At 33.9% G+C, this 14,196-nt stretch overlaps 1 protein-coding gene across 1 annotated transcript in view; it reads left to right on the top strand.

The window, feature by feature from the left end:
* CNTN5 (contactin 5) overlaps positions 1–14,196 on the top strand; it is a 536,456-nt gene that overhangs the window by 403,014 nt on the left and 119,246 nt on the right. Inside the window, exon 14 of the mRNA XM_042907110.1 lies at positions 9,986–10,106. Within this exon, the coding sequence (XP_042763044.1) occupies positions 9,986–10,106 (121 nt within the window). The remainder of the gene's footprint in view (positions 1–9,985; positions 10,107–14,196) is intronic.

Genomic DNA, 14,196 nt, shown 5'->3' with positions numbered 1-14,196 from the left:
GCTACAGTATAGTGTTATGGTTAGCCATAATAAAATAGAGTATGTTTCACCATTGGCTCTTGGCATAAATTTTAAATACCTCATAGGGCAATGTCTTGCTGAAAGAGAGAAGGGATAACTAAGGTAGAAGTGAAGAGAATCTCAACATATTAAATTTAATTCATATGGAACGTTAATACTCCATTCCAATTATTGGCAGATATTGTACTGTAGGGAGAGGTTGGGGATTAAAAAGCAGGGGAAGAATCAGTCCCCCAGAAGGAGTAATAGTTACGATCATAAACAAATGGGTCATTAACCAATGACACTGAAAGGAGACAAACTGAAGAAGTAGATAATAGCAGGTAGATCTCTTCTCATTTAGTCTTCTAGACTCAGCATTAGCCTCCCTGTCCTCCTCCATCATGCCAGAGAACCACAGTGGTAAATTGCTTAATTTTAAGTGACCCAAGTAAAACAAAGACATGCAAAGAAGTGGCCTAATTCCAGAATCATTCCTAAAGTTCTGTGTGAAAATCAATGAAACACAGAGTGGCTTACTTATTCCCAACATTTTAGGACCTTATAATAATACCAGATCAACACTGGTCCTAACTAATGAGTGAGATGAGAGCTATTATATTCTGGATTCCTGGACTTTGCTGATTTCAGGGAAGAAATAGAAATTCCACAGATAACTGCCTGAGCACTCTTCCCATAGCCAGACTTGCATGTAGATATTGACTTTGCTGCAGTGTAAATCAATAGCAGAATAAAATGCAACTTATTCTGGAAACCTGTATATTATGGTATAACAAAATATTGTTAATCTTAAAAGATAAATTGAAAATATTCCAAGACTAAGAAAAAGAGAACAGAAATGTTGATGTATCAGTAAAATGTTGATCCATCTAGATTACATGCTTAGGTTAAGAAGTCAAGTTTGGCCAGTTCTCCTTTAACTAAAGATATGCCATTACAAACTGCCAATGGCTTCATTTAAAAAAAGTTAGCTAAGGGTCATATATATAAGATTCTCTTGATGCTGAATGAATTAACAGTCAGAAAAGGTGGATAATACCATGAACAAATGAGGGTGATGGGTCATGTGTATTATCAGAAAGGTGATTCTAGGGGCACCTGGGTGGCTGGGTCGGTTGAGCATCTGACTTTGGCTCAGGTCATGATCTCGTGTTCTGTGAGTTCGAGCCCTGCATCGGGCTCTGTGCTGACAACTCAGAGCCTGGAGCCTGTTTCAAATTCTGTGTCTCCCTCTCTTTGCCCCACCCCCAATCATGCTCACTCTCTCTCTCTCTCTCTCTGTCAAAAATAAATAAACTTAAAAAAATAAAAAATAAAAAAAGGTGATTCTAGCATTTTAAAGCAAGATGTAGCATTTCATGTCTAGATATGGTTGATGAAAAGCATAAGCTGTCAGAATAATTCTGTGGCTTATTTAGAAAAGTAATTTCTAATAAAAGCAATTTCTAATTTCATGGTTGTAACTACACAATGAAACCATTTTATTTTTATACATTTGCCAAATTTTGTTTTAATTAGTACTAGCGAATCAAATTACCTACAGTTTTAAACAGAATAATAAGGATTAGTTTCATACACAGAATAGTAGAATGGAAAGATCTCTTGATGGAGATTCTTGTACCCAAGGATCTTCTATCTCCACACTTAACTTGCCCTTGAATAAGACACCTACACCTCTTAATCCTCAATTTTCTCGACTGCTATAGGAACTAGTTAAACAAGACGATTTGGTAATTATCTTCTCACACTAAAATAGGTATTTTATGCAATGATTTTTTATACTACTAAATTCTTTAACATATAACATTGTATTATAGCTATTTGTCTACCTCACACATTGCATTGTGCATTTCTCCAAGGCATACTTTTTCTCTTATCTTATAGCATGTGCAGCTCAGACATGACAGATTTCGTCTCTTGTACAAATTCCAGTCAACTGAAGCTGTGTTGAGCAGAATGCATAGGTTGGGTCAAATCTCAGGTATATTTTCTATGAGTAAAGGAAAAGGGCATAACTTCAAAGGTGCCAAGTATTTGTAATTTCCTGTTTAGACAAAATAGTTAATCTAACAAATGATTGATAAGTGAATGAATGAATAATTTTATAACTGTGCATGTGCCATGAGTTCTCATAAAATAAAATATGTATCTACTGTAAAGTTTTATTATTCTGGAGCTTTCCTAGTGGTCATGCCATTACTAGCTGTATTCAAAGCCATGTTAATGCATGGATGAACAAAATTTTTCCTGACTAGTTCAGGATACATAGTTCTGTATGTAACACCAGTGAGAAGTAATTTAAGAAGCATAAGCTTGGTAAAAGATAGTAAGATCATTCCATTACTAGAAAATAGTATAATTCACTCTAAAGGAAAACATTTTCTTGTCTTGATTAGTAACATCTTTCTAGATCACTGTATTTTTAACACAAATGTAAGAAGATGCAATCTATTCTATTTCTATTTTTTACACTGAGTAAAAGTACAAATCAAGAATATAAAAGAAGATACAAGGGTGCCTGGCTGGCTCAGTGGGTAGGGGATGTGACTCTTGTTCTCAGGGTCATGAGTTTAAGCCCCACAGTGGGGCTTTTAAGAAAAGATACAGACATTAAGGCAGAGAAAGATAGGCATTATACAGTTTAGGAAAAGATGCCAATTCCTGTGGTATTTATTCCAAAGAGCACCATTGCTTATAATGTGCATATGTGTTCCAGTAGATCACAGACAATATCAGTGTGGCTTGGAGAGTTGGGTACACTGAGAAAGGCCTTGTGCTTGGTGTAGTGCTCTGCTGTCATCATTTTGAAATTCTTAATAATTTTTGGACAAGGGGATCTGTATTTTCATTTTACACTGTGACCCACAAATTATAGTCATAGTAGTCAGTTAAGTTTTGTTTTGTTTTGTTTTTTTAAATAAGAAAAAGTCCTTAATATGTGAGACAGCATTTGGAGATTTTGGCGGGTCACTGAGGAACCACTTGAGGGAAGGTGCAGAGAGTACATTTTCTGTTATGGTGAGAGACAAAGTAGGCTGAGTCCAGCCTTAAATACTGATTAAGAAGTTGGACCACCTTGTAGGCCATAAGTCAAGATAGACAGTGAAGATTTTGCGATTGAAAATAAAATCAGTTTTGGGGAAAGACAAATCTAGCAATGGCATGTCAGATGGGTAAGGGTGAGAGAAAGATAGGGGATAGCATGGAGGATATAAAGAGCTGGTTTGAAAGCTACTATTTAAAACCTAAATTTAGAAGTCAATGCTCATGGAATGATTGTTAAAACTATATGAAGCACACAGAAAGAGAAAAGCTACTCCACACACTCCTCTCATGTTTTTTTTTTTTCCATTAAAGCTGCATTAAACTAGACAATCACGTGCAGAGTCTATATATGTATACCCAAAACTTCTTATAGCCCATAGAAATAAGTATTGAATTAATTAGCGATCATTTCATTAATAATAAAAGGTGAATACATCAGATATTATTAGCAGGTATGTAAAATAAACTTTAGCAACAGTTAGAAAGGAGCTAAGAGTAACTTCAAGAATGAATAAGCTGATAATTTGTGTGACCTCATCTATTTCATGTCTCCTTTAACTTAGAGACACTGGAATAGTATAGAAAAGACACTGTAAGCACTTAGAGCTTGTCTCAGTCCATCAAGGCTGCTATAACAGAATATCATAGTGTGCGTGGCTTATACACAACAGAAATTTATTTTTCACAGTTCTGGAGTATGGGAAGGCCCAGATCAAGGCCCTGGCAGATTCAGTGTCTAGTGACAGATGGCCATCTTCTCACTGTTATCTTCACATATTAGAAGGGGTAAGAGAACTCTCTGGGGTCTCTTTTGTAAAGGCACTACTCCAATTTGTACTCTACCTCCCAAACACCTCACCTCCAAATACCATCACATTAGCGTTTAGATTTCAATATGTGAGGGAGGGGGGTTACACACACAATCTATAGTAGACCCATTTTGCCTTGGTCATTTATGTTAATCTTAAATAAAGGAATGCCCATTTACCGTGCCACTAGAAAACAGAGAGTCAATGCATATACTTTCAGATAAGAGACATTTGGGAACAAACATCTGGCATCCACTGACATGTTAAATGTCACATTCCCTAGCCCTATACGTCTCCCTGGGAAAGAAGGAACATTAATATGCCACACATGGCATTTTGTCATTCATTCAGTATTCTTCATATATTCAAGTTTGTAATCTAGGAAATGAGTATGATTTAACATTTTTATTTTTAAATTTATTACACTAAAATTTAATTGTAACTTGTCTTGCATATTCTTGCTCTGAGCTGCTTAATAATGTCTAATCTTCATTTTAACCAAGACAGTGGACTGTTCCCATGAATTCCTGACTTTGTGCTTATAATACTAAATAATCCAGCTTGGATATCTGGGTATTCTGAGTTCATCAGAGTTATCAACTCCTTCCTCTTAACCTATGTCACTAAGTAAAACTGTTTCTGCATTTTTCTTCTTACTTAAAAATACATTATTAGTATATGTGTTGAATATTGAATACCAAAGTCCTAGTAATGGGATGTAAAAGCCATTTTTACCTATTTTTAGTTTTCAATGCATAGTCAGATCCATTTAGTATTTCACCATTATAGCCATAAATGTTTTTGTCAAGTAGTTTTTTGGCCTGTATTATTTCACTGGCAGCAATTAATTTTTCTATTTCAGATAATATGCCAATTATTTAGGCATGCACATTAATGTCATCTTTTTAAAAAATATATTAAAACCTATGCCATCATGAATATAAAACCTATTATATAAAGGTTTAAGAAAAAATAGTTATAAAAATAAAACTAATGTATATATATATATATATATATATATATATATATATATATATATACTTTCCTTTTCATGGTAGGATATTTTAAATCATCCTCTGAAAAAAAAAATACCGAACAAGGAAAATCTTTCCAGTATTCAAGATTTTATGTCAATAACATCAATCATATCTAATAATCGATGTCTCATAACTGATACCCAGTTTTTTTTAAGTTAGAAAAGATTTTTTTATTGCATCTCACAGAATTTATATGCTATGCTACTTTTGCTTTGGAGAGGGGAATGGTTTGTGTGTCTGGCAAGGGCTGCGGAAGCTGGAAATACCCTATGTGAGCCCCTTGGGAAAATTTGAATGAACCCTAAATAACGGCACAGAAACTGCCATCTCCAGCAGGTTTCTGAGTCCACTATTTACAAAAACACTCAATTCAAGTTACTTGTTGTTTAGATGATTCATTCCCTAAACATTCTCAGAATGCTTACTATGTGCACAGCATTCTGCTAAATACTGCTGGGAAAAAAAATGTTTTAAAAGTATTTTACGCTTTTGAAGCATTTCCCAATAGTTCATGTGTGTACTTTGTTTCACTTGATTTCCCTCATGAGAGAGACAGTGCAGTTATTATTATCCCAATAAAGTGACTTTTCCAGAGTTGCAGGGCTAAGGAAGTTGCTAAACTAAGGCAAGAATTCAGGTCTTCTTATTCTGAGTGCAGCAGTTTCCTTATAAGAGAGAAAGAGGGATATATATATATATATATATATATATATATATATATATATAATAAAGCTAAGTACTTATCAGAAAACTTACTACAGCTATGCAAAACTTTGATAGACATTTGTTGAAGGAGTGAATACCAATTAAAGAAAGATTCGTCTTGGCTAAGAATGCAATTACAGTGCCCTGTTAAAACAGATAACATTTATCAAACACTTACTATGTGCCAGACACATTGCTATGGGCTATCCCTGCATTATCATATTGCAGCTGTGAGACAAGTTCTTCATGACAGGGTAGTTTTCCCAAGTTAAAAATTTAATAAACGGTAGAGCAGGGATTCACACAACTCAGTCTTTCCAAAATCTGTATATTACTCCTTACATATTTTTCCACTATCTTTATGTCTTTCTCCAGTCTTTTCTTACTTATCTTACTAATTTCTTTGAAAGATAAAAAAAGGGGATGGAGGAGGTATGTCAGGCACAGAGAAGGAAGGAAGCAAAATGTCCATGCATTCATTAGCTCACCCAATGATTGTTGGCTACATCACCACCTAGCTCAGCTCTGGGACTGCCCATAGTAGATGTTGGGAGCATGAGTAAAATGCTATTGAAGCATAACTAAACAGTGGAAGAATTAAGGAAGCCTAGACAGTGTCCAGAAAGACTTTACCAAGGAGTAGGCATTTGAGCTATAACCAGACGTATCTTCTCAGGCAAAGAAAGGAGAAAGAGCATCTGCAACAGAACAATAGGCAGAATTATGGGAAGTATTCCCATGGATGTGGAAATATGAAGGTAAGGCTGTAGAAGCGCAAGTTGCTGTCATAGGAGGTGGCATCATGTTTTGAAGAGTCTTCTGTGTTCAAATGAGGAGACTGGACTTTATCTTCAAGGCAATAAGAGCCAACACTTTGAACAGCAAAGTTATATGAGTTTCCATTTTTAAGAAGTCTTAACTAATATTCTTATGTTGGATGAGCAGGACATTTAGTCAAAGTGAAATCCAATAAAGATCTGGACTTGAGTGGAAGGATGACATTTTCTATATTATTTCAAAGTCATAAATAAAAATTATAATAATCTAGCAACTGCTCTAGTGAGACTCTGTGAACAAGAAATGTAAATGAATTAGCCATGTTGCTGCCCTTACAGAAAATGAAAATACAACCTCTTTATTCATTTTTATCAAAGTATAGTTGACATAAAATGTTACATTATTTTCATGTGTACAATATAGTAATTCCACAAGTCTATGCATTAGGCTATGCTCACCCATAAGTGTACCAGCCTCTTTCTTAAATAGGCTTCATTTATTCATACATTCAGCAAATACTTGTTGAGCTCCCACTATGTGGCAATCACTATGCTAGGTGCACAATGCTTGTGCTATGTACAGGTTGTGGGGAAGTTCATTTGAAGTAACATGTAACACAATTTCTTCATAAAGCCAAAAAAAAAAAAAAAAAAAGCATGAAAGACAAGATGTAAAGCAAGTGTCAAAGAAAACAAGAGAAGACAGAGTAACTCCTGAGAGAGAAAAAGTGAAAATGAGGTTTAAGCTTAAGAAAGCAAGCATCTGCTGTAAGTAACCATTTCATTAGAAGTGCACTAAATTGTGGAGGTTCTCTGTCAGGAACTACATACGTGGGCTGAGATTGAGTATAATGGGCTCCCACATGAATTCTTCTCATTACTTCTCTTGAAAGATCAGTAAATCTACTGAAAGGGTAATTTAGGTTTACTGTTCACAATCCATTCATTTCACTTTTAATCTTCCCTGTTTAGAATTGTAAAAATACAACACAGATATAATCCAAAAGAGAAGGGATGAGTCCAAAATGAGACAATTTCAACTCCTCAGTCTTGACATTGACATAAATGCAATAGGGTGTAGACTTTTTATTCCTGATAGATGGTGATGGAGCCTCAGACAGTTAATAAAGCATTGCATACTATTAATTGTGGATATCAAGTAAAAGACAGCATAGCAAAGATAATCTATACTTCATCCTCCTGAATTCCTTAGACATTTATGTGATTTTCAATGAAGACTCTTCTTAATCCCATTAAGCTTTTCTTTTACTATAATTCAACAGAAAGGACAAAGGTTTGGGACTTTCATCCAGGGCAAAAAGAAATCAGTGATTTGAGAAGATAAAGTTCCAGATATTAAGACAATAAATTATTTAATCACAAGAATGTTATTTTACACAATAATTTTTCAATAATGTGAGTTTGAAAACTGATGTAAAATCATTACTTTTTCTGCCATTAAACTACCACCAATCAGTTTGTGATATTGAAAAATAAACAAACAAATAAAAAACAACAAAGCAAAAAACACCAAGCACAGTCTTTCAGAACTATTATTTATGGAAATAATAAAGTCCTCTCTGATTTTCAGGGCCTCTCCTTGGCTTTTCCATTAGACATAGGGCTTATTCTGGATTTATAGTGTGTATATTGATTCCCGATTGATTTCAGTACCCTATAAAGAAAACTTCAAAATCCAGGGGGAAAAAGAAATTTTCACACCTAAAATGTACCCATGCCACATAAGTCATAAAAATATCAGTTTATTTATACAATATTAAATTATATTGATTTTAAGCTGAATTATGGCTTATAATGTCTACAATTTGCTTTTGTTTACCTATATTAAACCAAAGAGATTTAAAGTATAAATTTCCTTTTCAGATTTGAAAAGAGTAAGTGCTTATTCCAATAGAGATGAGAAAATGAAATTTAAGAGTATCAATTTATCCTAAGGAAATTAGGAGTGTAGGACATTCACTGGACAAATGTCACATTCCTTGAAATAATTATTATGATATTTTAATGCATTCTCACCATGAAGCTTTCCTTTATTAATGACTAAAACCTACTATGTCTTAACATTTATTTCATGAGAGAAACTTTCAATACCCTTAAAACTTCCTATAATAAGACGAATAGAAAAAAAAAAAACAGAAATGAAATACCAGAAAGAAATGGTTTAAAACATAGTATACAGTTAAGCATTTCATTTAAATAAAGACACATAATTTGAGAGGTAAAAACTTCCAATGACTTCACACACTTTCAATGATTGCTATGGATAATGAAAAGAATCCAAAGAATTTCTAGAAATTCTTCTCACTTTTATGATTTTTATGTAACCCATTAGTCTGTATCAAAAGAAGATACAGACCAATTTATAAAATGAGATAACAAAATAAGATTAAAAAAATAAAATGAACTCAAATAATCAGTGGGATACTCCCCTCTAAAGACAAATGCACCATTTTTTTCAGGTAATTTGCCTATTCCAGAAAAAAATTAAAGATTTCTAATCTGAAGTGCTTCTCTGTGGCTTGCATTTAACATTCTTTCCTATGCTCAACTACTATTGAAGAGAAGTGTTGAGTTTTTTTAAAAAAATGTCATTTCAAGCTATGTGCTTCTACTCTCATTCCAGTCAATTGTTTTTTATAGCAACATGAAAACTGAAGAGGGTATTGGAGTTTTGCTATGTTGTTATCCAAAAAAAAAATACTTATGAGTTGTGAATTCCATATCTTTGCATGTTCACACAAAAAAGAAATCTATCTTTCCTGATAGAGTGAATGAAAGCCAAGATTAAGTAATGAAAGGTTTGTACCTGTCGTTCTAATGTGTAGGGTCATCATAGTTCCCATGAACTGATACATCTAAAAGATATTCTCCCTGGAACTTATTGATCTCCTTAACTGCAGTTATTCTTCAACTATGTTCTAATCATCTTGCTCCCAACAAGAATCAAGTGTTTTGAACATCCTTTGTGTTTTGTAACTACGTAACAGAGATTCAGGCTGACTGTACTCCCTGATGGTGGTGGTTTGGGAGGAATAAATCTTTGTTAAGTAAAGATGCATGGCTTTGGGATCAGCAATCTGTAACCTAAACCCTTTCTTTCTGTTGCCTACAGTGAACTCACAAAAGCAGCCATTCAATAAAGCCACACAGCATAATCTTTTGACTGCTATCTTCTCATAATTAATTTTCACAAGTTTCTATTCCTTTCAAAACTAATGTCTTGCCACAATATAGACCTGTCTCTAAATATCAAAGCAATAATTTTGGCTCACTGATTATTTTTCCTATCCTTTTAAATATATTAATGTTTGTGCATATTTAAATATTTCTTAAATATTGTAGCTGCTAAAACATTATATGCAATATAAATGTTCAAACTCTATATTAGAAATTGTTGAAAACAACTTCCATGTGTTCCTTAAAATAGGGTATGTTTGGTTTCTGTATTGTTGTCATATAAATTGTAAGGACAAAAATGGGCCCTTTGACTGAATGTGCAAAGTTCTCCTTAAACCACCTTGAAGTAGGCAGATTTGCAACATTTTAAACTGGCACTTCATCCCTCTTTCAGCAAGCATCCTCTGCAGATTTAATGATCAGGAACATCCTTCTGATGCATGCTGGGAGATATGGCTGCAGGGTACAGACCACAGCAGACAGTGTGTCAGATGAGGCAGAACTTCTTGTTAGGGGTGAGTATGCTAATAGTGCAGTCTGAAGACATGATCACCATAAATTATCATACAAAGGAATTTAAATGCATGGACTTTGAGCACATCAGTACTGTGCATTTTACTTTCAATTTTACAATATATGTTATTTTTGTTTAACCTTTTGCCTTTGAAAAGATTACATGGAAAACTGCTTCTTAATAACAGACAAAACCTGTAGATTCAACTTCAGGGTCTAAAACACCTTTAGTAATAAATGTTCACTTAGTGTGTCACAAACTTAATGTAAAACAGAAATTTTAAACAGTTGAGCCACAGATATTGGGACTACAGGGATAAAATTTGTGTGTGTATAGATGTGGTTTTCAAATGCAGAGTTAGTGGAAGCCCTAGGCACTTTTTTTCCTCCACTAACTTCTAAATTCTGCTTCCCAAAAACAGGAAAAGTGCATGCCTAATATGGTGGCATTTGTAAGTTTTCAGTGACAGGGTTTTTTAAGTCTGAAAATGTCAAACAGAATGTGCAGAAATGACAGTTAAGTGGTTTCCACCTATGAACCAGGCTACCAAATTCTGCAGCCCTATAAAGTTACATCTTATTTGAATTGAATTAAATAAATGACTACAGCACCAATTTCCTTTAGCACATTATTCTCCAGTATGGGAAATACAGCTCCTAGCATGCATATTCCTTTTCTTCTTTCTTTCTTTCTTTCTTTCTTTCTTTCTTTCTTTCTTTCTTTCTTCCTTTTTCTTTCTTTCTTTCTTTCTTTCTTTCTTTCTTTCTTCTTTCTTCTTTCTCTTCCCTCCCTGCCTCCTTCCCTTCCTTCCTTCCTCTTCTTTTTTTCTTTCTTTTCTTTTAGCTTGCAATACAATATACCTACAGAAAATTCCACAAATTATTTGTGTACTGGTGTATAACTCAATAAAACAAATGTGAATTCACCATAAACTAAATTCAAGATAAGATATAGAACTTTGCCAGAATCGTACCTAGTGCCTCTCCTTTTTTGATATTAAACAATTACATTTTGAGTGATGAGAGTATTGCATGCTAAGACACTTTGCATGATCTCTGAAAGTAAAAATTCACAATCCATAGCAAAAACATATTTTAGATCAACTTGCCTTTTATCCACTTGGGCTGTTTTCCATTCATAATTTTTAAGAATTCATTAATATTATAAAAATCTTGAATAGGAAACATAAGGCATATAGTAAGCTTCAACATATCTTTATTTTAGTTGTATAAATTATTACAGGTTTATTGATTTTTGGTAGTGCATCCATCATTGGTCCAAGTAAAATGTTGTTTTGAAATAAGTGAGTATCTGAGTGAGTTTGTTCATTTTGCGGTGTGTTTCTGTTCAAAAGGCTATTTGAACTTTTCTCCAAACTTATTTGAAGAATGTGTATCTGTATTACCCTTTTATAAAACATCAACCTTTTAAAGTGCTCATCCTCTCATGATATTCCATTTAGCTAAATTTTTTCCTTTGTGCATTTTGAAGTTATAAGGCTCATGGAATTGCAAACACCATACTGAGGTCAAATTTATGGAAAATCACTTTCTTCTCTTGCTGTGGTCTGTTTTAGATTATGTATATTTATTGTGTAGCACTTGCCTAGTAATTTAGAATGATGCTCTTAAAACTGGAGCTTTCCAAATGAATAACACAATTTGGAGGCTGATAACAAGAAACTAGGTATTTTTACAGGGTTGTGAGGGGCAAATTTAAGTGGCAAACCAACATTCTGCTTTGTAAGTAAAATTAAACTCAACAGGGTTTAGAACATAATTCAGGTTCAGCTTTTTTGTGTTCTGCTCTTTTAGCCTTTGGCTTTATGCCTAGGAGAAGATAAAATGCATAAATTTTGGAATTATGTCCAAAAGAAATTTCAGACAGGTTTCTATTGTCTGAATATTCACGTAACATTCAGCTCAAGCTTTCATTTAAAGTAAGTTTGATCAAGTCACCAATTTTCTATTATATATTTGCATTACTTTTCTAAAATTACTAAAAATACCTTGCCTTTTCTGCCTGGTTGGTCATGGATTTAAAAACTTAATGGGATTTTTGTTCTTCTTTTTTTTTATTTTTAGTATTTTTGTTAACAGTTCCTGGTAATTGAAGCAGCTTGGATGTTTGACTATTGCTGTTTTCATGCTGGCTAGTGAAATAAAACTTAAAATAGTTTTACCTTGCTATTCTTTCTCCTATTCCCATTCATTGGTTTATAAACTTAGAGAATTCTAATAGTACAGGCCACAGGGCCAAAATTGAGCATTCTAAATGGAGTTTTTCTAATGATGGCTATAATTCCAGCAGTAGAATCCTTAAAATACACTTATTCAAGTATGTGTCACATAAAAATGGGAACAGTAAAGACAATTCCATCATACATCTTCCTATAGAATACCATCATTGGATTGTCTCAGCAGTTCACTTTGTTCATTGTTGAGCATGAGGAACATTCTTGGGTGGCAAGGGATATAGTTCCATAACCGTGTAATTCTATTTCAGTGGAGATTCAGGGGATGAAAAATCTATGTTCCCCAAGACTGATGGAAGCTACTTTTTATCATCTCCTGTCCCATCAGAGATAGTCTATGAAATTATTTTGTGCATGTTACCAAATCCTGAAATTCTTCTTCTGGCCCCATAAGCATATCAAATTGGAGCTCAGGGGTGTAGCCCTAAAACTTCATATTGCCTGTTTAGAATCTGAGTGTTCCTGACTAGTAATGCCTCCTGCTTCTCTTCCCATTCTCTACTTTAAAGTTACATTTCCCCCAAATGCTTGTTTCCACTGTTGCTTCATTTTGTTTGTGAATGTCATTCTATTATTCTCTTCTTTTCCACTATTTTATCATCCTCCAAAAATTGAATTTTCCCATAAATAATCTTCTGAAGCATAAAATCACTTGTTCTCACATACTTAATATTCAGTGAACCAGCATTATAGCACCACCATGAATAATTTGCAGAACGATAATAGAAGTAATGAATATGTTAAAATAAATTATTTTGCTGAAATACAAAAGGATGTTAAAGCCACACCTGGACATCTGTGCACAATTTAAGTCACTTATTCAAGTGTGATATAGCAACAAAACAGAAAGTAAGGCTAGACAATGCTATAGGGAACCTCTTTACAGATAGATAGAACTGTACTATGATCCAGGGCAAAGGAAATTGATCATTCGGAGATAACACTAAATGAGATACACAATTTGTAAGGAACCAATACTCTCCACAAATATGAGAGATGATTGAACACAATATGAAAGATTCCAGAAAAAGGAGCGTTAGCTTTTTGTTACCTTATTTTACAAAAATGAATGTTAGAAATATGTTTCCCAAAGCCAATATAATTGTAGGAAACTATCATGGTTCAAAGAATAAAATGTGTTTAACTAAGCTGCAGTGACTGGGGACCAGAGCATTGAGTTCTGTTTATTCTGCCCAGAGGCAGAAAAAAGAGTTTAAAAATTCACTTCTTCATGCAAATTTTATACTCATAATACTCTGTTTATTAATACAAAACAGCAGGTCAAGAACTCTTGGGACAGTCAAAGAAGAATCAATAATCTTTTGGTTCTTCCTGAATGCATAACCATATGCACTCCTTTCTCCAAACATGGACACAATTTTCATTTCCTGGGTTACAATTTACAGGATGAATCTCATGTGTATTAAATTGAATCTGAGAAGAAACAGTCCACCTGAGGATGTAATTTGTTTAAAGATATCCCACTGTTTATAACCACTCACCCTTCCTCCCACCTATCACTTGTTCAACTTGGGGATAAACCTGTCTTTCAATTTTATTTCCTTTACACTTTCCATCAATTCAATTTCGTTTATTCTTTTCAAGAAAGATTTTTCCTTGAATATGTTACCTTTAACCTCTCCCAATCACCTAGTCACTAAGAATCTAAAACTATTAAAAGTCTGACTGTTTTGTCTATTAAATGAATCAACAGGTATCTGTTGATAATTTGCTATTCATTTACCTCATCCATTCATTCAGCACCTTCTCTGTATCAAGCACTGAGCTAGGCATTTGGAATGGAAAGATGAAGACACCAAGGTCTCAGCCCTTTGTG

Source organism: Panthera leo, chromosome D1 (assembly GCF_018350215.1).
Source record: "Panthera leo isolate Ple1 chromosome D1, P.leo_Ple1_pat1.1, whole genome shotgun sequence".
Taxonomy (NCBI): Eukaryota; Metazoa; Chordata; class Mammalia; order Carnivora; family Felidae; genus Panthera; species Panthera leo.
Note: the sequence above shows the minus strand (reverse complement) of the source record. Positions and strands in the feature narration are given on the sequence as shown.